Source organism: Staurois parvus, unplaced genomic scaffold (assembly GCF_062004578.1).
Source record: "Staurois parvus isolate SC_StPar_1 unplaced genomic scaffold, SC_StPar_1.0 ptg000122l, whole genome shotgun sequence".
NCBI classification, from domain to species: domain Eukaryota; kingdom Metazoa; phylum Chordata; class Amphibia; order Anura; family Ranidae; genus Staurois; species Staurois parvus.
The window spans coordinates 10,419,073-10,447,056 of NW_028317918.1; the positions used below are offsets into that span (position 1 = coordinate 10,419,073).

General features: G+C 39.0%; 1 protein-coding gene across 3 annotated transcripts in view; it reads left to right on the plus strand.

Annotated features, from left to right (window-relative positions):
* The window catches only part of PCDH10 (protocadherin 10), a 97,427-nt gene that overhangs the window by 12,749 nt on the left and 56,694 nt on the right, over nt 1-27,984 (plus strand). For 2 of the 3 annotated variants that reach the window (XM_089672206.1, XM_089672205.1), the window contains exon 4: nt 1,226-1,570. In XM_089672206.1, coding sequence (XP_089528332.1) covers nt 1,226-1,570 — 345 coding nt within the window. Of the gene's footprint in view, nt 1-1,225; nt 1,571-4,727; nt 4,876-27,984 lie in introns of those variants that run through there. The other variant, XM_089672204.1, reaches the window with a different exon arrangement.

Consider the following 27,984-nt stretch of genomic DNA (forward strand, 5'->3'; position numbering starts at 1 on the left):
GAAAGAAAAAAAGAAAGAAATCTGCTTAAATATATGCTAGTTGCAGTTATAAAAAGATGCTGTCAAATGAGACTAAATTGCAAATGAGTGGTTAAACAGCTGCCTGTGGTCATTTCAGTCATTTTGCTATTCTTTATATAATTTAGATGAAAAAAAATCAAAATGAGTCTTCTTCACATATTTGCATTTTCACACAGACATGCTGTATAGACTATTCCGCAGACATCCTATCCTTGGCATTTTACACATTGTTCTCCCCATATGGACACACCAGACGTCTGCTGTAAATATGAATACATCAGCTTTTAGCTTTGACCTCTTTGGTGCGCTGAGGCTCCGGCCCGGCGAGAACACTTTCAAGAGAGCGTGACTCTCTACTATCTCTACTGAATTATGGCATCCCATGACACATTGTTCAAGACAGCAGTGTAGAATGAGCTAATTATGATTTTCAAAGTCCATGTTATATAACAATACGCATCATGCAATGAGACATATGCAGAATGCGACAAATGTACCTTGAATACAGCAGATGCAATAGCTAATAGCTAATTTTCTCACTCAAACCATAAAAAATATCATCAAAGTAAAGATTATGGGCAATCACATAATGAAAACTCTTTATTCATGTCTATCAATACTCTAGTTGTTGAGTATACGTGTTAAACACTCAGAAATTGCCATTCATTAATTGATTTTCACTGTCACCTTTCTGGAGGTCTAAAGATTGAGTTTTCATCATGTTGTATTTATTCTAGACTTAACCAAGACCTTAAAATGAAAATGCATTTTGGCACACTGTATTCTTGCTTTTATTTACAATTAATTAAGACACTGCTGCACTGGGCAAAAATTAGCATTATCTGATTTGGTGACATACAGTGGAAAATCAGTTAATTAAAGGTTACTACACAGCATTCATGGAGCTGATGTTAAGTAGAAAGCCAGTGCTCTTGGAATTCCCAAGTTATCCAATTGTACATTTTCCCTACCAGCACTTTGTAATCCATTGCAAAGCCATGACATCCAATGGGATTTAAAAAAAGTAAAGCAATTATTTATAAAAATTCACAATGTGCACATTTGTTTCCCACTTTCAACTTAAGGACACTATGCAAATATATTACTGGAGTTGGAAAATTTGGTTCAATTGCTTTTCTAAGCACAATATAATTGAAAACCTGTTTCTGATGCCTACTAATACCATGTTTTGTAACTATTACAGGTGCTGACTTGTTCTCCAACTGCACAGAAGAGTGCAAAGCTCTGGGCCACTCGGACCGCTGCTGGATGCCTTCTTTTGTACCTTCCGGTGATGGCCGCCAGGCGGCAGATTACCGCAGTAACCTTCATGTGCCCGGCATGGACTCAGTTCCGGACACTGAAGTGTTTGAAGCACCTGAGGTGCCTCCAGGAGGGGAGAGATCTTTTTCCACATTTGGCAAAGAGAAGGCATTACAAGGGCTGTCGGGAGTGGGCAATGGGAATGGAGGAGGTAGTACGCAGGAGAGGAAGGAGCTGGATGGCCTACTCTCTGGCACCAGAGCGCCTTACAAGCCACCATATCTGAGTAAGTACTTTGCATGTCATCTCAAAAAAAGATATCTATGCACATTGTATGAAAGAAACATGCTTGCATAAATTGTATTCATCAAATGGTACTTATAGGCAATGTCAGATAATAATCAAACTCCAAATTATCTTTTTACCTTAGTCATTTAAATTCTCTTTTAGCACTGAGAGGAGACAACAATGATCTGTACCTAGAAAAGTTTCACAATGGAATGTAGTCAGTGCTCAAAAGCCAATGTAATTATGCCTCTTTTTTTTCCAAGAGTTGAATTTCATGAATGTCATATCTATATATGAATATCAAATATCCAAGTGATACCAGAAATGTCAACATAAAATCTGTGGAAGAATGTGTACAGATACAAAGTTAATCAACTTAGAATAGGTTTACCTTTCCATTGTACACCATTGTTAAGGAATAGACCAACCTATTGTATTTCTAAACAGGTACTCCTGGATAGTCTAGTTTCTTAAATACCTTTATTAAAAGAGCACCTTAAATATTGTCTTACTGCATAGACTTACCTCTGCTGGAAGCCTAAAATGAAGTGCATTGATTTGATACAAATATGAGATATATCATTTGGAGAATACAATATCTGAGGAAATAAATCAAGTTTTAATAGATTGAGGTTGTGGTAGGCCACACAATCAGGTTAGCAAAGGTTTTCTAATTAAAGGCAGTCTAGCAAACTTTGCACTGTATTGGCCTATAGGCACTAGTTATAACAAAGAGAAGATAACTATCTTTAATAGTCTTAAAGAATTGGTAAACCCTCACTTTGTAAAACCACTTATTCCATTTAAAATAGAAAGGAAAGGCAACACATTTATGTATAGATACCAAAAACATGGTAAATACTCTTTTTTTACCTTCTCTTTTAAAAAAGATCACATACCCTCTATTCTTCACTGCATAACAGTTAGGGGAGGAGAAACAGCAGCACATTGGTCTTCCCAGTGAGTGGTTGTGCAGAAGGGGCATGTCAGTACACGTCTGATCATTGGAGGAGAGCAGCTTGAGTTCCAGCACAGCTAAAAAAACTGACCATGGTTTGCTCTCCTGCCTAGTGTGATCAGTTTTTAATAGGAAAGCACTGGCAGGAACAATAGGAATTTCACACAAAGGAAGCAATATAAACAATATTTTTTCATACATATTATAGAAGGCATATATCAGGAATATGACATGTTGGGTTTACATATTCTTTAACATAATTCTTATTGTGATAGGAACAGTGTTTTGTTAATCTGGTACAACATTATTTATGCCGGCCATAGACTGTTTCAAAATTGGCCAATTTTTCATCTGAAAGATTAATCGGCCAATTTTCACACTGTTGGTGGGTTACTTCGTCGGCCAGTTTTCATGTTTTTTCCACTTTTGGATTATCGGTCATGTTGTAAAATTCGTGGAAAACTACCGATTTTCGCATCAATGATGGTCAAATCGTACGATCGTTTTTACGAAAAAAATATACACATGAGCCGTGACCTGGAAAGAACAGAAGTTTTGCCTGTTATATGGGGTGAAGTTTATGACTTGGTCGGCCGATTTTCATAATAATTGGTGGTTACGTCGGTTTAACGAGCGACTGATGTTTTGTTTATTGGACAAAAACACAGTCGGTTTTTGAGCCTTCTATGGCCTGCATTATAGTTGATCTAGCCAATTAACAGTCCCAATCCATTCATTGCACTGCAAGAGAGCTGTACCAAAGATGGGGACCAGGAGAGTACATGCCACAAGTACTCCTTTGTGGCACAGTAAGCGATAAAGGAATTCTATTTTATTGTTACATACCTGCTTCGTCCATGTTTCTCACTGAATCATGTTCACTAGTGACTAGCTCAGCAGTGTCTTATCAGCATGACCACTTGCAAAATGATTCCCTGTGTATTTTAAAGGAAGGGGATATGGTAAAATAAAACACATCTTGGCAATTAACTGTTGTGCCTCCATCATGATGGCAGTATGCATTTTCACCCCCTTTCTAGGTGGAAACTGACTAGGATTTTAAAATTTAAAGTAATTTGAAAGAGTGTAAGCCACAGGTATGTTTACATGTGTATAGACTGATAGCATGATAATAAAAGTAGTTGAAGGTAACAATAAAGTAAGTTGCTTTTGAACTAAAAATACAACCATTCTGTATGCTGAAAATTGTAACCTGTTATTAACTATCTGAAAGCAACCCTTTTCAGTGTTAAAAGGATTGCACTTCATTTACACTAATTGATGAATGTGTAAATGAAGTACAGGCTTCTTCACGTTGCTGCACATATGTGTTATTATTTCACAAGCCCCCAGGACCCCAGAAACCTAGGATGCTTTGGTATGCAAATTTAACCTATCTTGGGAAAAAAGCCAAAAGCTGGCCATCAACTCCCCATTGGGTTTCCAGTTAAAGGGCAGCCTCAGTGTCCAACAAAAACTTGTGGGAGATCAGGGGGTCCTAGTCCAGCTCTTATCTTTAGACAAGTAAAGCCGGCCGTAGACAGATCAAAATTCAGCTAGTTCAGAAGGAACTGGCCGAATCTTGATCCATCTATGGGCAGGCTGGTTGTACTGAAGTCGATCTATCGATTGACTTTAGTACAACCAGCATGTTGTTGTTTTTTTTTTTTCGTAGGATCACTGTCGCTGGTTACAGCCAGCAGCAGTGATCATTGAATTCTGATGGAGAGAATTGCCCCAGTAAGTGTTGAAATCAATTGATTTGCTTTCCTTCACCTTGAGGTTGAAGAAAAGAAAATTGCATAATTTTTGCCAAGCCTGAGTCAAGGTTTGTATATCAAAGTGACCTGGATTTTGGGGGTTGCTTATATTTTGCACTTTATTTGCTTTGTAATTTAGTGATCCTTTTAGAAAGAAAAGAGTTGCTTATATCTAAAACCATCCTTTTGTGATAAAGCCACTGCAATCAAAATTGCTGTGTGCCCGTTATAACATATTGAAGAGTTCGTTGTAGCACTTCAGAAGGAATTATCTCATCTTGCATTTACATTGTTACAAATTTAGCACCTTTGAAATAAGTACCGTAGCTCCCCACTGTAAAGTCTTCTTTGTTTCCTTAAGTTACTACTAAGAAACATCAACCTTTAACTCTGCTAATTTATTTTCTGACGCGGTTTTCACTTGATGTTTTGTGCAGGCAGTTCTCAGTGGTACCAGAAAAGTGAGGCACCTTCTACAAAATCTCAGAAATGTTTCCTTTTTAGTTCATCTGTGCTGTAATATTTGTGAAATAAGGAGGCTATGCACACAAATCTGTTTGTATATTTAGTATGAATCACTTTTGTACAATTATTTTTTTATTAAGAGTATTAAATTATTTATTCCATTTATTCAATAATAATAATAAAGAGAGAGAGATTGAGAAAATGCATACCAGACTCTTAATATATCTACAAAATCACTAACATTTCTAATGCAATTATAAAAATGATTGCAGCTTATAACATTAGTATACATTTACCATGCTTTTTGTGTTTCCTACTGTATTATGTTATCAAAATTCTTTTAACTATACTTCTGCATTATAAAAAGTTGGGAATAAAGCAATAAAGCAATTGCAATAAAGCAATAAAATAAATAAATAACCTGTTGTTCAGGTAGAAAGCCCAGGGACCAAGAGGTGCTTGCACATACCTGCAGCAGTCTCCAAGTTCCTGCTCATAAGCCTAATGCCCCATTCACACACTTGCGTGTTCTGGGAATGAATGCAGAAATGAACATTATTATCATTATTATTATTATACAGTATTTATATAGCACCAACGGTTTGCTCAGTGCTGTACATTATAATGGGAGACAGTACACGAGACCAGGGGCGGACTGACAACTCATGGGGCCCCCGGGCAATAGGGGATCATGGGGCCCCCGTGTCCTTGCCCAAACTCAAAAAAGCCTATGAAAAAGGTACCAGGGGCATCTCATGGGGCCCCCTACTGACCCCGGGCCCTCGGGCAGTGCCCGAGTTTCCAAATGGTCAGTCCGCCCCTGCACGAGACAGTACAGTAACAATACAATACAATACACGAGGGGTTCGAGGGCCCTTCTCCTTGGAGCTTACAATCTAGGGCATGTTTGCATGTGTTCCCGTTAAGGTGCCAAAATGCACATTTCACTTATGGTGCAAATATTATTGCTTAATGACACCCCAGAAACAGCTAGCTGACACGTATTTTGTCAAGAAACAGAATGCTCCAAAACATGCATTACAAAGATGCATGAGGCTCACTGTCAAAAAAAAGGTACAGGAGCTACTTTTGCATAAGCACGTTGTATGGGTGTGAATGGGGCCTAAAGGTTAGGCTATTCCTACAGACAAATCTCTGATACTTTTTGGTAGTGTTTAGGCCTGCACACCCCTTCCTACCTCATGCCCCTAATCATAGTGATCGGCCAATATTAATTAATATTTCCTGTAGGGCTTTTTTTCCACTGGGACTCAAAGCACTTCATCTGCTGTTTGGAATAAATGGTGAGGAGGCCATCTTGGGCACAGTAGGGACAGTTTATAGACAAGAGCCAGGTAGCCTACCAGTATGTCTTTGGAGTGTGGCAGGAACCTGGGTTACCCGAAGGAAACCCACACAAGCATAGGGCAAGCATGCAAACTTCATGAAGATAGTTTCCTGACCAGGATTCAAATTAAGGACCCTAGTGCTGCAAGGTAGGAATGCTAACTACTAAGGAAAGTTTGGAGGAGGGGTAGGTGTTTGCAGGGTCAGTGTTGCCAATAGGCAAACTAGGCAGCTGCCTAGGGCACACTGCCACCTAGCGTGCAACAATGGCCACTGGTATACAGATCACACTAAACAGGATCTCAACATTGCTGTCCTGGGTTCCCCCTCCAGAGAAAGCGGACCTTGTCTGGTCTCGGTGGTTCTCCCTCAGAGAAAAGCTGAAGTCTGGCTCTGCACAACAGCTTCATTGCAGAGGAACCCGCAGAGGATCCAACTCCATCCCGGCACAGAGGCACTGACTTCTCTCCCAGCCAGTCAGTGCCTAATGCAGAACATGGGGCCATGCACTGCACTCTGGGATGTAGTTCTCCATGGCCAGCATCGTCCCCTGTGTAGGGGTGGCCGGCACAATTGCCAGAATGCAAGTGTTTGTATGGGGAAAGTTGTTGTTCAAGCACCAGAAAACATTCCGAAAGCTGAAGGTCAGAGTGTGACAGGTGGGTCACATGTCAGAGGAAAGCTACTACATCCCAGATATCATAGAGGATGAGGAACACAATGGTATATATGGGTGGGACATGGTGAGACCTGGAAAAAATTAGAATGGAGGCTACTGAATGCATGGAGTGTGCTGTGAGTATAGGGTGTTCATGGGGAATGCATGGAGTGTGCTGTGAGTATAGGGGGTGTATGGAGAATGCATGGAGTGTGCTGTGAGTATAGAGAGTATATGGGGAATGCATGGAGTGTGCTGTGAGTATAGGGGGTGTATGGGGAATGCATGGAGTGTGCTGTGAGTATAGAGAGTGTATGGAGAATGCATGTAGTATGTTATATTAGATCATTCTCTACTGTTTTAAAAAATGTTGAAGTTTTATTTTTTATTTTTTGGAGGGGGGGGGGGGCACAAGTCACTGGTCTTGCTTAGGGTGCCTAGGGCACAAAATAGTCTAGCATGGGCCCTGGGTGTGGGCAAATTAGAAACTATTCTGGAAGTGTCAGAGTTTTGTCTTTCAGAACAGCCCGATATTTGGGTGTTATGGTAGGCTGCTGCAGGTGTTTGCAGGCACATCTGGCTACCTGTGCCAGAGTTGCTATAATATTTTCTTATTATTTTTTTTATGCACAGGGTTCTCAAACAGGTACCATGTAATTTTATTTGTTTTTTTTTTAAATACTGGAACAGTCGTAGCAAGGATCTAACAGAAGTAAATGATGGGGGCTACTATAGAAAAATTAGGCTGTGCCTATTTGCAAATCAGATTGCAGTAAATGTCTTAAATGTGCCAGCCAGCATAGGGCAGACAATTAATCTGTACAGAATACATAATCTCTGTGAATCTCAGTAAATAGAGCACAGCGCTGTATATACATGGGAGACAACCTTCACATTTTTTATATTCTTGCATCTACCTACAGTCTTAAATTTCCACTGCACCTGCATGTCCCAAAATGTAATGAAAAAAAAATGGATTCTATTCAATGTACATTGAAAAAGATGTAAGAACACTTTATGCATGGATTCTTAGTGGCCCTTATTTAATTTTAAAGAGCAATATGTTAAGTGCAGTATTTCTAACAGCCAGATATTATGGTCAAAAACCTTTAATTAGTCTGACATCTGTATCCGCTGAAACCTGATCTTGCTATGGATTACTGGACACCTTTGCAAATGCCTGCAGTATTGGATAACAATACTTTGCTGCAAATGAGGATTAGGAATATAGACATAACCTTTGTTTTTTAATGTGATAAAATTTCGGGGGTTTGGGAGGGGTACTTTAAAACCCTTGCCTTGCTGACTTTTGGGCAAGCAGCTAAATAAGCAGTTGAAATATATACAATATATAGGAACTATTTTACTTACTGATTGGCCTTCAATTCTGTTGAACCATGTTGGTAATCTAGGCAACTCAGCCAAAAAAAAGTGCAGCTAGGTCTTCTGCTACAGCACAGATCCATCAAGAAGTAGAAAGGGCAGCAACAGTAACCTGGAAAATCATTACTTAAGCATCTCTGTTCTCTTGTCCTATCAACATGTACCCTGTTTAGCACACACATGTGCACTGCAGCATAGCTCTGATTGGTGCAGAGCATTTGCCCTATCTTGCCCAGTCAGAGTACCAATCTATAGGCAATCAGACAAATCACAAGGTAAAACCAGGTTCTTGCAATAATGAAAATAGATGTTCTGATTCTTTCAATGAACATATATTAGCTGTAATTGGTCTTTTTATCTGACATGCTAGAGAACAGTAGTTGTACCTGTCACACTAAATCTAAAAGATACCCCACTATAGGTATTTACATTTGATCAGATGCCATATGTTTTGTTTGTCGAAGTCAAGATTTGTGTGTTCATCCTAAAATTCTTGAGAGCTCTCAAAAGATCCATGTAAAAAAATGTACAGTATGAATAATCCGTTTTTTGCAAATAAATATTTTGTCTACTTTTTGCATTATAGCGTCACAAATATGCACTTTAATATATATATATATACATATACACACACACGCGCAGTATATACAGGTGCCGGAACTCGGTTCCGGCACCTCCAGCACTGAATGTATGGAATGGCAAGGGGTGCTGAGGTGTGCTGGAGGGTCGATTGATGTAGGCTGAACAGGGATATCTTGTTAGGGGTGTCAGTTGTTGCTGGGAGGGATCTACTGTTGAGTAGGGGTCTGTTGTTTTTGGCTGCTGGAGGGTCTATTCATGCTGACTGCTCAGAGATCATTTGCTGCTGGTGGGGGTCTATTACTGAGGGGGAGTAATTTCTTGTGGGGGTCTATGTTTGCTAGGGGGTAACTTGTTGCTAAGGTGGTCTATTGTTTCTGGGGGAGGGGGGTCTATTGTTGAAAGGGGGTGTATTGTTGCTGATTGCAAGGGATATAATTTACAGCTTATAATTAACAAATTATTTACCATCACAACATAATACTTGATTCTGTATTCTCCTAAAGGGGTGGTACATGGAGGTTGGGGTGAGGACCAAAGGATGGTGCTTGGAGGTGGGTAGGTGGTGGAAAAAGGGGGTGACTCAAAAGGAGGAGTTCTGTTCCCTTTTTCCTGAGAAAAAAAAACATATTTTATATATATATATATATATATATATATATATATATATATATATATATACATTTTTTTGTTCCTGAAAGAAGCCAATGAAATTTAGTTGCAATTCGCTTTGTTCTCAGAATAAAATTCACTTACATTTCCTATTTAATGTTAAAAGAAAATCCTTTTTTGATCACTTTAAAATCAAAAGCAATCAAAGAAAACTGTGGATACTATGTATGTAACCATCAAAATGTTTTTCAGTTAGATTGAAACAATTGAATGTAGAGAAACTGTTTTGTAATACACTACAGACTAACTTGCTAATGCTGCCAAAGCAAAAGCAAATATGTTTTGTACAATTTCTGTACATGTGTAGGATTTTTTAGATTGTTGTAAGCATTAATATTTCTATTTTATTATGTTTATAATATGTATTTTTTGTATTTGGGGTGGGGGATCATGTATATAGTTATTTTTATTGGTCATTTTTTTTTGTGCTACTTTGAATGGTGAGAATTTGATGTGAGCACTGAAGACATTTGCATCATAGTGCATATATTTATTGTTTCAGAAAATAATAAACACAATTGTCAAATTCACATCTTTTTGTTTCATTGTGACAGTCAAAGTGTGGCCCATTGCATTTTACCCTTATTTTGTCTCTGTCTTTTATTTTTTTGCTTTTGTGATTTCAGTGTTTTCAGGCCTGCTGACAGTCCTTTTATCTGTCTCCATCAATACACACTGCTCAGGGCTGTCTCGTAAAGTACTGATTTGGATTTCATCACTCTCCTCCCATAGGATGCTTTTGTACCACACAGTCTTTTGTTCTGTTTCTTAGAAGTAAAGCTGTACCATAACTTCTTCCCATTTTTTCACTTTCTACCTCCCTCCTTGGTGCCCTTTTCATCCTTAGTCCTTCTTGTTCCTCCTATCTCCACATTTTTCCTTACTCTGACTTAATGTGCTTTTATTGGATTTGAGTAGGCAATATTTTGTTGTGTTTTGTGTTAAATGAGTGATATACTGAGACTCTCTCCACACCAGTGCATTTTGTCTGGATTTTACTGTCAACAGATCTGTTCAGATGTCTCTCTTTAGGTGTGCTGGCTCACGCTGCATTTAAAAAAGAATTCTGCATGATGCAGTTTGACTGTACTAGTATGTATGAAAACACATCAAAAGCACAAAGAAAAGCGTATAAATATATGCTAACATGTTTTCCTGCACTTTTGATGGGGGAGTTATGAAGAACGTCTTGGTCGGGTGTTTTTCACCTGAGGTATCCTTGGAAACAGCAAATATAAAAACATCACATCCTAACACATCAAAATTTTATTCAAATGCACATGATTAGATCACATTTGCACCTCTCTTAAAACCTAGTAACACAAACCTGTTTACATTTTAGTATTTTGTGATCACATTTATTTTGGAAGGACCAGTCTATCCAAAAGTGACATTTTGAAGTGGATGTAAAGCACTGACATGAAAAATTAACAAAGCATATCCGTCTATAGTGTGTACTTGCCTCAGCCCAAAGCACTGAGTGTCATTTCTCTCTGCTGTCCAGTTCCTTTGCTGTCTGCATGACTCACTACTGAAAGGTTTACTACTGAAAGGTTTCCCAGACTCCCAAGACATGGAGGGGGACAGGGGAGGAGAGCTCCATCACCTAGCCTACAATTGATCATTTCTGCTGTGCATGTTTCCCGTGTGCTATGAAGATGTGGGTGTGTCCCTTTCTTCCAATCAAATCTCTCCTACCTGAGCTGTGCAGTGTGCAACATTGTATCCCTGCCCTCTGCCTTCTACTGCTGAAAAATAGCCTTTGATCTGTGTGTTTTAGGACACAGTACAGGAGAGATGGTTGCAGATAAACATGTACAATTTGTGTAGACAAATTACTTCACTGGGTTTACAACCACTTTATTTATTTATTTCAGGTACTTTACGCAGCGCTTTTCATATATATATTGTACATTCACATCAGTCTCTAACCCTCAAGGGGCGTACAATCTAAGGTACTATAACCACTTCAATACCGGGCCAGGGGCGGACTCACTACTCATGAGGCCCCCGGGCAATAAGGGATCATGTGGCCCCTGTGTCCTTGCCCAAACTCAAAAAAGCCTATGAAAAAAGGTACCAGGGGCATCTCATGGGGCCCCCTACTGACCCCGGGCCCTCAGGCAGTGCCCGAGTTTCCAAATGGTTGGTCCGCGCCTGTACCGGGCACTTTTACCCCCTTCCTGCCCAGGCCAATTTTCAGCTTTCGGTGTTGTCGCACTTTGAATGGCAATTGTGCGGTCATGCAATACTTTACCTATAAAAAACGTATCATTGTCTTCACACATATAGAGCTTACTTTTGGTGGTATTTAATCACCACTGAGTTTTTTATTTTTTGCTAAATAAACAATAAAAATCTGAAACTTTTGAAAAAAAAATTTTTTTCTTCATTTCTGTTATAAAATTTTCAAATACATAAAATTTCTTCCTAAATTTATGTCAAAATGTATTCTGCTACATTTCTATGGTGAAAATACCCCAATTTAGTGTATATTATTTAGTCTGTAGGAAAGTTATAGAATCCACAAACCATGGTATATATATCTGGCAATTGATCAATCCTGATGTACTGACGGCCCAACTTATTTCTTGAGGCCTGAAAACGCTAGGATATAACAAATACCCCAAATTATCAATTTTTGGAAAATAGGCAGTCCAAGGTATTTAGTAAGAGGCATGGTGAGTTTTTTGGAGGTTGTCATTTTTTGTAACAATTTTTTGGAAAATGTAGAAATTAAAAAAAAAGTAAAAGAACAATTTTATTTTTCACATATGTTACCAGTCCAGTACAGAATTATTATATAACTGGTGTGGCAGTGATCAGGGGCACTAACTGGTGACAGTATGTAAAAAAAATAAAAATAATTATAATTTTTTTTTTTCAATTTTTTTATTGTTTTTATTTTTTTATTACATTATTTTTTCTTTTTTTTCAACACACTGCGACCAAAGCAATACAATGCTACCATAGTAACCTTGATCTACTCTGGGCAAGTGATCAGGATTTTTTTTTTACACATTATGATTTCTAATATCAATGTATTTCATTGATATTTGCAATCATTGTTACTGAATGAAACTGATTCATCCAGTCTTTTGTTGTGATTAGCTGTGATTGGGCAAAGCTCATCACATGATACAGATGGGCTTTGATTGGCCCTGTCTGTATCATGTGACTGCTTTGACCAATCACAGCTAACAACACAATTGTATACAATGGATGGCATGGCAGGAAAGCATCCATTGTATACAATTGACATGTGATCTGCTGTGATTGGTCACAGAGGTCATATGAAACTGGCAACAGGCCGATGTAGTGATATGTAATTGGCTGTGTCCCGTGGTCACAGCTGGTGACAGATCACACCGCTGTACGGCCCCTCGGCCACATGAGTGGCTCCTTTTGACAGGACGTCATATGATGCCCAGTCACAAGGAGGAGTGTCCCGCCTAGCTGTCAATCTGTTATAGGCCAGGCGGGAAGGTGTTAAAGTGGCTGTAAACCCTTACATATATCCAGGGAAGTGACTAAGCTCAGGTGGTACACAGAAATTAAACAAATCCTCTTTCATAAGTTGTACCTGTTTATCTGAAGTCTTCTGTTCTCCACATCCCTTCAAAGTCCAGGATTTAAAAAAGCTTGTCTGAGCTTTCAGAAAATGGGGCAAAGAGCTGAAATTACACACTGCAAAGCTCAGTGAGAAGAGCTCTGGGAGCTGATTGGAGGTAAGGGCCCCCCTTTACACAGCACACAGGAACAGAGCAGAGGCTGACAATCACAGACTGTGTGCTGGAGATCCCTGTTACATTTTTTTCTCTTAGTGAAGCTTGTCAGAATTGATTCATGCTGATTGAGGAATGAAGCAGGAAGCAGAAATTACACTTAGTGCTCTGGATTGAGACAAGTACACACTATAGAGTGATATGTTTTGTTCATATTTCATGTCTGAGGTGTGAAATCACTTTAAGTACAGACAGTGACTGCTGAGCTAAGTTTCAGACACCAATAGGAAAATTGGGATTTCCCATAGTGCCAGTGGCATGTGTGCAGGTCTGGAAATTCAAGCACAAACATTTTACCACCAACGTTTAATGAATGATAAAAAATATTCTGCTCTAATTTTATTAACAGGCTACTAATAAAACATGAATTGTATTACAAAAAAAAAGTCAAACTTTAAAACATTTAATACAAAGTGCTTCAATGGTTCAGTGTGTGTAGTGCATGCTGTGCTGTCTAATAAGAAAGCTCAGCACTAAGTCTACATGGCAACTTCTCTGCTCAGAAAAGTGGAACTGTGCCCCTCCTCTGAGTCACTTAGCTGACTCATAAGCTGAAATCCTGCTGTTCAGAGTACTGCAGTAATCCAGCTATCTGAATCCCTGGTGCGCTGTGCTTGCATTTGCTACCTGTAAAACAGAAAACAAAGAATATTTATATACAACATTTATTTATCTGACTTAAAAAGATGTTAAACTTTACATATATATATATATGTATATATTTATAATTGCTCCTGACTTATACAGTGTGTGCCCATTAATTAGAAAAATATAATTTTTAACTCAAATTGAATTGTATTTGGAAGGAACATAACATTTATACATTTCTGTCTGTTTTCTTTTACTAATGGTTTGTATACATTTTGCAAAACATTGTGTTTCTGATTTACAGTCATTGTACTGGTGTGTTTCGCTCTGACCCATAGTGCTCTAAACATAGAATTCAGTGACTGCTGGGAGGAAACAAGACACTGACTAGGTCAAGCGACAGTACTAGAGGAAAGTACATATAATGGATGCATATCCTCTAAATGATGGACTGGCAGGCACAAAATAATGCGATGAAACATATTGTAAACACCATAAAGAACAACAAATGTTCCTTGTAATAGTTGCTACTTGTAAGACATAAATAAGAGTTGTTATGTGTCAGGTGACATGTGAATGTGTGAATATCGCTCTACCGCCTCCTTCCTTTGACCCCCACCTCCTCTCTTCCAAGATGTTGTGATGGGTGTTGAAGGGTGGCCTGTCACAATATACAATTGTGGAATGAAAATGAACTGGTGTTCCCAACTGTTTTTAGAAACCTAGTTCATAAATAATACTCAGAGTGACTTGAGCTGGTAACTGGATATTTTAGATAATGCTACAAACCTAGGAACACTTTATTAAAAAAATGTTGGTTTTACTCTATGCAAAATAATAGTGATATTAGACAACGTGCCAATAGTTGGCTTATAACTATTGATGGAGTGTATGTAGTCTATATACTGGTTGGAAAGATGACGATCATGAGCCTATTTAGTCTTTAGAGTGCAGTCTTTAAAGCAGAACTTCACCTTAAAGCGGAAGTTCCACTTAATGCCCTCCTTACCCCTCCTGTTCTGCATTGGCACTTTTTTTTGGGGGGTACCCACTCCCACGTCCATTCAGATCGCCATGACGATCCACCAAAAGTTCTTCCCCCCACACATGCACAAGGGGTAGCTCTCTGTAAAGCTGTAAGGAATCACAATCGACTGCCCCCCGCATAAACATGCTGTGCCAGGGACCCAAAGACCAACAAAAAAATCACAACAGACTGTCCCCCCCCATAAACATGCTGTGCTGGGGACCAAAAAAAAGGCAAAAAAATCACAACAGACTCCCCCCCCTGTAAACATGCTGTGTCAGGGACCCAAAGACCGGCGAAAAATCACAACCGACTGCCCCTCCCATCTGTAAACATGCTGTGCCAGGGACCCAAAGATCGGCACAAAAACTATTCGGGTGATTTTTATTATTTTATTTTTATTTTTTTTCAAAAAAATTTAGTCTATATACTGGTTGGAAAGATGACGATCATGAGCCCTGGCACAGCATGTTTATGCGGGGGGCAGTCGGTTGTGATTCCTTAACTACTTTAAGGTGCACCATCATGAAAAATATTTTATTCCAATAACTATGAGGCTACTTTCACACTGATCCATGGCAAAGGACATGTGACTCAAAAGTCACACCAAAAACACAATGCAGGTGCATTTGTGATGTGTTTTCGCCACCTTTTCCATTGATTTCAAAGGGGAGGAGTGTCTTTGATGCGTTTTTTTTTTACCGCACCAAAAATGCAGCAAGCAGGTTTTTGAAAAATGCACCGGATCCACAACTGACCAGTGTTTTGAGTTCTATAGGAATACATGGTCACACGTTTTTCTTCTGCTCTTTCTTATGCAAAAGTGGTAGAAAAATGGATCCATGTGAAAGCAGCCTAAGTGGTTAAAGTGTTACTAAACCCAGGGCACTGCATTCACTATATCTGGTCTCCCAAAGTACACAGTACACAGAAGTGCAATTATTTTAGTAAATATAAATTGCTAAATACCTTTTCTCATCAGAAGTTAGAGCAGTCTTGTAACTTCTATCAGTGTCCAGCCCAGCACTAGCTAAAGCTTGTAGGAGGAGTTTTATTCTCCTGTAGGAGGATGCACATTCCCTGACCTTTGTCTGTACAGTGCTGATTGGCCTTGTGCTGATCACATGCACTCTCCCAAAAAAACAAAACAAAACCTCTCTATCAATACACACCAAACTTAGCATGTGCATGCCTACAGTTAAATCTGGAGATAAGAGGCAGTCACTTGAAAAAGGGGAGGAACAGAGAAGAAAGGATCAAACAGTCTTTTTACACAATGCAGAGGATTAACTCCTTAGGTTCCACAGTAAGTATAACAAGCATGCTTTACTGCATATACAGACTGATTTTACTGTTGTGGGTTTAGTAACACTTTAATACTGACAATATTCAATATATGATCCCCTAGTAAAATGGCCTGGGACAAACTATTACACTGCAAAAGATGCACACAATGGTCACACTTTATTCTTATGCTTTTAACATTTGCAAAAATATATACTGATGCAATTACTACTGAAACTGATAGTGTTAGTCCTCATGCACATTGGACGTTTTGATAACGCTGGTAACGTTAGCTGTGGAAATCATGTTAAAAACGTTAGTTTTTCAGCTTTGTTTAGCATTTTGAATTAGCATTTAGTGGCGTTTTGCCAGGTTTAGCGGCATTTTTCTGTGTTTGAGTTTTTTATTGTTAGTTTATTACATTTTTTTGGTCAAAAAACCTTCCAAAAACGCCGGTTTTGCAGTGGTTTACCGCATTTTGTCACGTTTTTAAGCATTAAAGTGTTTTTACAGTTAAAAAAATCCTCTAGAAATCCACTAGTTCTGGGGTTTTTTCCAGCCAAAAAAATGTCCCTGCCAAAAAAACATTGATTACAATCTATGTGTGCATGGACACATATGATAACATGCTGGGGAGTTTACTGGCTGTAGAAAAAAATGTCAAAAGCCAAAACCAGCAGCTGTAAAAATGTCAAGTGTGCAAGTGTGCATGAGCTTGTCCCAAGCCCTGCAGCTGGACAGCTAGGTCTGCATGTATACTTGGTAACAAATAAAGGTATATAAAATAAAAAGGAATCCATAAACAGAATAATATTATTACATGTACTAACTACATAAAAGACAAATACATTTTTTGGTAATAGCAAGTTATTAAAGATAAAACTATTCACATGGATTAATGCAGACAAGAAGGAAGAGATGGAATATTCTGTGGCCTGGCTGAAGTACGGTACTATAGTTGGCTTTTGGACTAGCTTTGGATAACTGTCTTAGAAAATATGATATTGAGATAATAGAAACACTATTCTCAGTTGTTATATATTTTTGAAATGTAAGTAATGGGAGAATATTCAAAGGAGGCCACAGACCTTCATATTAGAAAATGAGTGAGAATGGCTAAAGCCTTGCATGGAGCAAAGTAAAAAAAAAGCCATACCTTTACACACACACACACACACACACACACACACATTTTATTATTCCATAAAGTGATATTAAACCCCAAATTTGTAGGCACTTTTGTCAGCTGATTGAATCACTTACTGAGTATGCAGCTTCTTTATCTTTTAATCCTTGTCTATGTTTCTGTTTAAGCTGGGCCCATGACTGCAGCCCCAGGTCTTCTGTTCCAGGGTGGCTGCTTGCTATTGAAGCATCTGATAAAGCCACCCTTACATGCAGCAGAGGTGTACTTACCAGAAGCTAAAGGGCAGCATTTTTCAGGGGGGCAGCAGAATTTTTCAGGGGGGCTGGGTTGTTGTTGGTCAATATCAGGCTCTCTTCGTGGGTTAGGGGGCTGTTGGTCAGTGTCAGGGAGCCAATTTTTGTGTTGCCTAGGGCAGCACAAAACCTAAATACACCACTGGCATGCAGGGACTAGAGCTGAGTCTCTGTACACTGTGTGCAGGGGCAGACTGACAACTCATGGGGCCCCCGGGCAATAGGGGATCATGGGGCCCCTGTGTCTTTGCCCAAACTCAAAAAAGCCTATGAAAAAGGTACCAGGGGCATCTCATGGGGCCCCCTACTGACCCCGCGCCCTTGGGCAGTGCCCGAGTTTCCAAATGGTCGGTCCACCCCTGACTGTGTGCATCAATAGAAACACACAGCATGGAATGGCAAGGCACGCCTCTGCTTCTTCCACAATAGCGGACTGGCTCAAGACTGCACTGTCCACCGTTAACTCTTTCCTGTGAAGTTTAGCAAAGTAGCATTAAAAGAACAGGAGTAAGCAGCACTGAAAGGTGTGAACTGCAAGTGCTTGGGTAAGAATTTTAACAAATACTTTATTGGAGAATGTTTATATTAGTGTTCTCAATGTGTTAAGCTACAAAAACACTGAAGGGTCAATACCGCTTTAAGCTAAGGTGACACACATTTTGGAAAGTGAACATTCTCTAAAGTTACTCAATTAGTGCTGAGGCATCACATTGTGGCCCAGTACCCCATTTCCTTACTTCTATAATATGACTCAAAACTTCCTGAGTAACTTGTGGCAGACATCTTTTTATTGTCAGTGATTACACTGGAAAAAAAAAACTAAACATATAGGAATGTCTGTAGGAAGTATGTAAAAATATATATTTTTTAATGCTCTTTAAGACCTTGGTGTTGATTTATTAATGGTAAATAGACTGTGCACTTTCCAAGTACAGTTGCACTTGTTTTCATCAGAGCTTAGTGAGTGTGGTGAAGCTCTGCTGATTTCCATCGTCTAATCAAGTGTAAGCAAAAATTCTGTTTTTTTATTTTCATTGCGCAGATTGGGTATTCTATACAAAGTGAAACCACATTCATTAACTGCTTTCCCGCCGCCCTATAGCAGAAATACTGCTACAGGGCGGCATGGGTGCACAAAATCACATATATATATGTGATTTCGCATTTACGGGTAGAGGGCATGCATGAGCTGTGCATGCACCTTACCCCACGTCAATCCCGGCCAGTAATTCCCTGCTGGCACCTGGCGATCACCATGTGCCAAGGACGGGGAATAGACCTGTATGTAAACAATAGAGATATCTCCACTGTCAGCTCCTGCACGCTGCTTTGTATGGCTCTGTATAGCAGAGCCATACAAAGCAGTGTGCTTACAGTATAAAGCCGTGTGCTTACCGTATAAAGCAGTATAAAGCACACAGTGAAACAGCACACAGTTAACCCTCTGATTACCCCAGATGTTAACCCCTTTCATGCCCGGTGTCATTAGTACAGTGTCAGTGCTTTTTATTAGGGATATCAGTGACAGTTGGCCAGTCCCCCCCCCCCCCCCCCGCAGTCCCGCTATAAGTCACTGATTGCCGCCATTACTGGTATAAAAAAAAAGCAGAATACATTGTGGCCTAAATTTATGGCGAAATTTGATTTTTTTTTCAAATTTATTTACTGGATGTGTTTAATTTTTATTATTTTTTCAAAATTGGCGGTTTTTCCTAATAGCGCAAAAAATTAAAAATACAGAGGCAATCAAATACCACCGAAAGAAAGCTCCATTTGTGGGAAAAAAAAGGACATTTGGGTACAGTGTTGCATGACCGCGCAGTTAAAGTTACGCAGTGCCGTATCACAAAAAATGGATTGGTCAGGAAGAGGGGTAAATCCTCTGGAGGGCAAGTGGTTAAGTTCTGGGAAAACTTTGTCTAATTGTCTATTTGCCTTTAGTAACTCCACCTCATTATACAATTTTTTCTTGCTGTACGAGCAGTTTTGTAGTGTCTACAATATGTTTAAGTACTTCTTTTGAAAGAGAAGGAATGAGTCTCTGATTCCATTCCTCCATGTAGGTTGGAGTAGTGTTCGAAATAGCAGCAGAGAGATTCCTTTTCATCTTTAGTACAGGTGTAAGATGGAACAACTCCAAAAAAACAGAAACTCAAAAATGGCAACTTAGGAATCTCAGCCAATTACAGTCCTGACCGGGGTTGCAGATGGGGGATTCCTATTCTGTTTTGGGTGGAATTTCTTCTTAAATGCAGTTTAGTTTGAGAATCGATGTTTCTTTTGTTTACGGGTATTGTTTTGTAACTGTCTTGATGTAACCCATAATACAACTCCAAATTCAACTAATAGACTGTGGCTGCTTCTATCATTAAATGTGAATAATAGAGTCGGGAGGCCTTTAATATCTAGGAGTATATATTAAGAACAGGTCAGAATTCGAGAGAGAGTGCCGAGTGACATTTTCAAGTTGGGAAGATATGTTTGCCCTTTGAGGCAGTTTGGTAATGGCTGCAGAAGGTGTTTCAACTTCTTCTGTACTAGCTAGGAAAAAAAAAAGATCTGTGAAAGGTTGAACTTGATGGACTTCTATTATTGTCAGACTTTATGACTAAGCAGCCATATAATTTAATTTTCTTATTTGTTATATCAGATCTGTATAAATAGGAAATGGCTTCTCTTTGTTGCGTGACTCATGACCCAGACTTATATGTCAGCTCCTGCTGATTCGGAACATGTTATTTCAGAATCACATGTCAAACGACTCTTATGACTACGGCAAACATAAAAATGGGCTCTTTGTGCTATTGTACGTAACAGTGAATGAACAGACTGTGCCACCCTTATTAAAAAACTCAATAAAAACCCAAGTTTATCTCTAAGCAAAATGTTGAATTATGTAAAGTTTATTTCACAGAGCTTATTTTATTCAGATTTAAATGTAAATGGATTCTGCAAAATTATACTTTTCTCAACCAATTGAGATGGAATTCTGATTTAATATAGCCATGGTTGTGTTAAAACAGTTGCATATATGTATAGTAATGTGAATTGCTTTAAGAGAATATAAAGGCTGTATCAATCAGTTTCCATGCAAACTGGATTTACTTTAATGCTATTAAATCAAGCTTCTCCCCAATTTACTGTACTAAGAAGGCATGCCATATGTCCAAAGGTCTCATTACACAAGTAGCTTGGCCAAAACATCTTTTCAGAGGTACATCTGCATTAGATATGACAATCTTCATTCACAAGTGGTCTGAGGACAATATGATCAAAAGCTGAATACTTGCTCTGATGAAGCCCTTGAATAGCCAACATAATATTTCATATTTGAATGTTAATTAGTGAACGTACAGGGTTAGCGTCATGGGAGCGACGAGCTTAGCTTCAAGAATACCAAGTTTTGTGTATAGATGCAGGGGCGGACTGACCATTTGGAAACTCGGGCACTGCCCGAGGGCCCGGGGTCAGTAGGGGCCCCCATGAGATGCCCCTGGTACCTTTTTCAGAGGCTTTTTTGAGTTTGGGCAAGGACACAGGGGCCCCAAGATTCCCTATTGCCCGGGGGCCCCATGAGTTGTCAGTCCGCCCCTGGATGGTACCCAGGATTAAGGGTTCACTAGCTGCATAGAAGATTATGTCATTTTAGTCAAGGTGCCTATACTTTGTCATTGTTCCCATCTACATATGGATGTATGTGATAAGTATATATATAGAATGAACATAGAAGATACTGTAACTTTTATGTCAGTAATAGTTCACCACAAAAAAAAAGCAAATTAGAGCACTTGCTATCAAACTAGTAGTTAATGCATATATCACCATAAGGAACAATGGTCTATTTAGGTTTTGTGCTGGCCTAGGCAACACAAAAATTGCCCCCCCCCCCACAGAGAGACCCTGACACTGTACAACACCCAACTCCCCCACAAAGAGAGCCTGACATTGACCAACAACACCCCACCCGAGATTACCTTCCACTACCACCTCCCTTATACACTGGCAATGCCCCCCCCCCAGATGTTCCAAGAAAGAAGACACCTTCATAGCTCTGGACATCCCCGGGAACAAGAGTCAGGCTCTGCATACACCATCAAGCAGCCTACAGCCTCTCTCAGATCCCACTTGTTCCCCATGCTGCATGTATCCCTTCTTCCATCCCTTCCTTTGGGGGGTGGCACTGCCCCCCTGAAAAATGCTGCTGCCCCCCTGAACGATGCTGCTGCCCCCCTGAAAAATGCCGATCTAGGCAAATGCTTTGTTTGCCTTATGGTAAATACGCCCCTGAGGTTCATTCAGCTGGAGGCTAGATGTTTTCTGGCCTAAGCACACACACTGATCAATGGTTGATATACACAGCCTAAAAGTGTCACTAAACCCACATCATAAAAGACTATCAATAAATGGTGTATTACAAGCTGTTCATACTTGCTCACTATGAGATTTGTTTTTTGTATTCTGCAAAAAACTGGTTGATCCTGCTATTCTCTATCTCCCCATTCTGCCCCAATGCAGGTGGGGATTTTGCAGAGCAGTGTTGGCAGCTCTGCAGATGCTCAGTTTTCAATGAGTTTCTATGCTGAGCATTTCCTCCTTTTCACATCTGAGCAGCCCATGTGACTATAGTGTCTCACATGTTGGTGTATACACAGTGGTGAATGACAGCCCACTCCCTTCCTACTCTTCCACTAATCAGCTAAACACAATGATGGAGGGATATTACATCTTGATTGATGGAGACTTCACCCCCCCCCCTCTTGTTCTAAACCAAATGGCAGAGAAATATATTTCCAATATATTTAGAAAAAAAAATTATATATGTGACATATATTTACAATATATTGGCCTACACTAATATATTTTAACATGTATTCTAAAAAATGTAAATTTAAATATATTTTCTATCGGCATATATTTTAAAATATATATTTTTAAAATATATTCTTCAGATTTTTTTTAACATATAAAAAAAGTAATTTTATATTTGAAATAAATGCATTCCAAAAATGTAGATTAAATGTATTTTCCAAGATATATGTTTGAAAATGTATTTTTAAAAATATTTTTCATATATATTTTAATAATATAAAATGTATTTATTTATTTTTTAATAGATTGAATATGGCCAAAATTGTAGTATTTCAAATATATGCCAATATATTTGGGAAGAATATTTTAAAAGTATATTTAAAACATGTTTTTCTTCCATGTGGGAAGACACTGGCTGGAGGGGTGTGACACAATTTGTGACTGGCAGAAAGATGCCCCCATCATGTTCTTGCCAGAAAATAATAAAGATTTGATTTTAAGTATATACTGTATGTGAATGACAATTTAAAACAGTTTATAGATATGAATTATTTATATTTACTCCAATACTACTGTATTCCAAAGGCTATTTTTTTTTACTTTTTAACATGTCACCAGCAGCAGAGAACTAGGATCTCCTTCTGCTTATGTTTCCCTGCAGACAGACTGGGAAGGAGCTGGGTCATGTGACAGCTGTATATAGATTAGGAAAAGGGTACTTAGATGTTTTGTTTTAATTAAAATAATTACAGTGCCGCCATCCATATGCAAAATAGAAGGGATAATGTATATTAAACAATGTGTGTTTATTGTAACTTTAAGCAACCCATAGACGAGTCTTTTTTTTATGTTCAACCAACCTCGATTCCCCCATCCACACATAGGAATGGAGGAAATCTTCCCCCTTGGGTTGTTGTATTCTGATGGTGGGGAGACTACCCCGCCGTCAGAATACACTGATCAGAGCTGCTAACTGTAGAGGGCAGCACTGATCGAGCAGAGAGAATCTGACAGACTAGTTGTACAGAAGTCAGCCGGTAGCACTGAAACTAATGCAGTATTCCTAACACAGTCATTATCAGGCTATAAATATCCAAAACTGTCTTATCAGCTATAAACTGACAGCTGTTTATTTTTCTGCAAAATCTCACAGTTTAAGGGCTCATGCACAGGGTATTATAAAACAGGCCTGTTAGTGCTGGATCACGTTGCCGATTTTTGATAGCAAAATCCTGTATACAGGGTTGTATTACTGATAATACAGTTTTACATCCTGTAAGCAGAAACAGCGCCTTTCACTGGCTGTCAGAGCAGATCTGATGGGGAACTGCAATATGCAACCATGCTGCCCCCTGCCCCTTCCCACAATGCCCCACCTGGCTCTTACCTTTACAATCTAATTTATGTATTTATTTCAGGTACTTACTGTATATAGTGCCATCAATTTATGCAGTGCTTTACATATATATTGTACATTCACATCAATCCCTAACCCTCAAGGGGCGTACAATCTAAGGTCCCTAACTCACATTCATATACAAGGGCCAATTTAGACAGGAGCCAATTAACCTACCAGCATGTCTTTGGAGTGTGGGAGGAAACCAGATTACTTGGAGGAAACCCCCGCAGGCACAGGGAGAACATGCAAACTCCTGGCAGATGGTGCAGTGGCTGGGATTTGAACCAACGACCCTAGTATTGCCAGGCGGAAGTGCTAACCATTTAGCCACTGTGCTGACCCAGTCTGTAATTTTTACAGACAGTAAAAGACTCCTTCCACCGGCTGTCAGAGTGAACCTAATTGGGAACCATCTAGGCTCCACCCTCTTGTGTTGACATGTCAACTCTGAATGAGTTATTGGCTGCTGTGCATGCACAGAATGACAGGCCCTGCCATATGAGTGATCCATTCATTCAGGACTGACATGCAAAAACAGTTGTGTGTAGCAAGCAGTGGTGGCATTCGCTGATTACAAACTATAATTTACATGCAGGAAAAAGTGGCGGTCAATAGTGTCGCCTGCCTCCTAGATACAAAAGGATACTAGACAGCTTGCCTCCTAGTTTCTGCCACCTAGTGCCCTTTGTTTCTCCAATAGAGTGTATTGTGCTGCATTCTATATGCAGGGAAACAGTAACACAAAAGTTTACATCCATGCAGGATGAAAAGGGCAAAATACTGTTTATTATTACACAACTTGGGCATTTCAGGATTGCAGCCCTGAACTCTGCTTTAATAAACAGATCAAGACACCTCCATATACAGGGACATATAGTATTGGATTCGATAGACAGATCCAGAAAAAAATAAATCCATGCAGATCTAAACACATTGTTTTTTTTCTGTCTGCATGTGTGAGGACTAAAGAAGTTAGTATCAGGGTTCCAGAGAAATTGTGTGCAGGGCTGCTAAAAATTACTTATAAAATATTGTAATGGTCATAATCATTGCTACTTCAACTTTTTTTTTTCCTGATGACTATACTTCTTTCAGCATTTGATTGCTATGATGTTGGAAGGGGTGGGGGAGTCTAGAATTTACACTGAGGTCCTGATATCTGGGATGCTGAAACAGGCTAGTAAGCTACTAAGGACAGAGTAGTTAGCTGGTAAGTGAACGTTAATAGTTAATTTCTTGCACTGGTGCCCCCCTCTTCCATGACAATTTTTTAATGTCCTTAGTAATGTACTCAGTAAGCAGATAGCTCCCCTGCTACATGTCCTTGATCTAGACATAATTTATGTTAATAATACCAAATATAGTGCAGCACTACTTCACACCAAAACACTTCTTATAACTAAATCATACAAAATTTCAAAGAAAAATCCTCAGCATTAAGGTAATTTGAATACACTTGTGTTGTATGCAGAGATTCCCTAAAGAAGTCATGTGGGTGTGACGCAACATGTAGGGCAGAGTTTGTGACGTCATCGCAACAATTAGGAAGTGCACAGGCTCAGCGTTGTGCACTGATTATTATGTCTCATAAGGAGACATTATCTATGTTATCGGAGAATTGGTTCACATGAAAATGTGAGTGCTTTTATGTTTTTTTTTTTCTTTTAAAGTAATAGTTTAACAGTAGCATTATGAAAGCCATTTCTATATTCTGAGTGGATGTAAGTGGAACCAGAGGAATTGGGAGGCATTCCAAATAGAAGACCACTGGAGGGAAGGAGGAACTTTTGAAACCTAAAGCATTGTTCCCCCTGGTGGGGAAGGCTGTTTTTGACTTATATGACCTGTGAGTCAACATTCAAGGTGAGAACATAGAGTGTACAGGGGGGGCTCACATAAGGGAGACATGGAAGTTGTGTTTGCAATTGTAAACAACACAATATTGGAGCACCATTATGGGACTTTCTCTGGATTTTATGTGATCATTATTTCTCAGGGTTGGTGAATTATTATCCCTGCAAATCAACTGTATTTAAATTACTTTCATGCTGGAGATTTTTTTCACTTCCCTTTGAAATTTTGAATGATTTAGTTACACTATGTTTTTTTTTGTTTACAAATGTTTTTATTTTGTTTTTTTGTCAAGAGACTACAAAATGGCAGTACAACATCAAGTAAGATATACAACAGGAACAAGGAATGTCTGTAATGTATATTTCAAATGGTACAACCATGCAAAGTAAAAAAAGAAAGAAAGAGAAAAGAAATTAAGTACATGAGCAATATAGGTAGAAAGATAGGCAGAGCTATATAGCTACCAAGAAAATTACTCAATCAACCAAAATATGAGTGGACCTTAGTCAGATAGTAAATGCCTATGAGTTCTCCAAATTTCCAATTTTCAGTCAACAATATGTTTTTTTTTTAACAAAATGTTTTAATAGTTTTCAGCATAGGTTAAAGAAAAAAAAAACATCCATTAAAAAAAAAATGCAATATTTGCATGTGTGACTTGTGCAGAAGTACGCATATTCCAAGGATATTTACCCAACAAAAGTCCCTTCCTTCAAAGACAGGAAGTATTTCGGTGTGAAGTAGTGTTGCACTGTATTTAGGGCTACAGGTGTACCTCAGTTTACGAATTTAATGTGTTCTGCAGGACTTTTCATATTGTGAAAAATTCGTAAACCGCACGGTTTTCCCATGGAAATGCACTGAAAACCAATTAATCCGTTCCAGAGGTCAGAAAAAAAGTTAAAAATAAGTCTTTTATCTGTTCAAAACTCTTTATAAAGTGCACTTTAAAGGCATAGTACTGTACAGGGACATGATTTTATAAAAAAATCGTAAATGCATTGAAAACCAATTAATCCGTTCGCATTGTGAAAAAAAATTGTAAACCAAGGCATCATTTTCAATAGATTTTCATTTGTTAACCGAAAATTACGTTAACCGAGGCGTTCGTAAACTGAGGTACGCCTGTATATATGATTCAATTTGGAAACACATGACAGTGCTAGCAAGCTACTATTACAATATAAAATGTGATTATTGTGTGGGAGTAGATCATATAGTGATTATGTTATTTTTTATTTTAAAAGTGATTGTAAAACTCAGACATGAAATATAAACAATGCATATCCCTCTATAATGTGTACTTGTCTCAATTAAGAGAACTACGTGTCATTTCTTTCTGATGCCTTGTTCCTCTGCTATCGGCAAGAGTCACTTTTGATAAGATTTCCTGACATCAAGAGGCAATAAGCTGACAGGGGATGGAGCTTCAGCACACAGCCTGTGATTGACAGTCTCAGCTCTCTTCCTGTGTGCTGTGTGAAGGGGATTCGTCCCTTCCATCCAATCAGTTCTAATTGAGCTCTGCAGACTGTAACCTGAGCTCCCCACCCCCTGCTTTCTGGAAGCTCAGGTATGCTGTATAAATTCTGCACTTTGAACATCTGTAGAGAAGAGGTACAACATATGTAGGATTTATTTCATCTCTGTGCGTCACCTGGGGCCAGTTACTTCACTGGATATATGGAAGGGTTTACAACCACTTTAATTTAAATGACAGTAGAGATGTCCTTGAGGTGCCTCATCAAAATTATGTTATGGAGCCCCCTGATCAGTAGTTATGTCCCTGGGGCCTTTTGTCCAAAAACAGCACTTTAAAAATATAAAGTACACTGTTGTCCTAGTTATGCCTGTCTATGTTCAGCACTAATTTTGTATGTTGCATGCGAGAAGCACCGGGGAAAGATCTATTATATTGGGCTTATAATGTGTTCATTTTTTCATTCATTCATTACAGGTACTTGTATAGCGTTGTCAATTTACACAGCACATTACATATATTTGTACACTCATGTTATAACTCCACTATATACTTTTTTTTTATTTAATGCTTATTCATATATCAGCAAATCTATCAATCAATCTCTCTCTCTCTCTCTCTCTCTCTCTCTCTCTGTCATTCTCTCTCTCTCTCTCTCTCTCTCTCTGTCTCTCTCTATTTATCTCAATCTGTCTCTTGGAGTGGCCATAGAGGCACAGAGGTCTCCTTAGGAATGATCGAGGGGACATCTGTCTGCCGTGCATTGTGTTACTGGAACAGTGGATCCACTGTGATACTTAGATGGAAATGACAGCAGTGCATGTGGGGTAATACTGATCTGCACTATGTTTTATGGATTGGTGCACATTCACATAGACATCCAACAAGCTCTGATGTCCGGGGGCACTCATTATCACCCTCTGG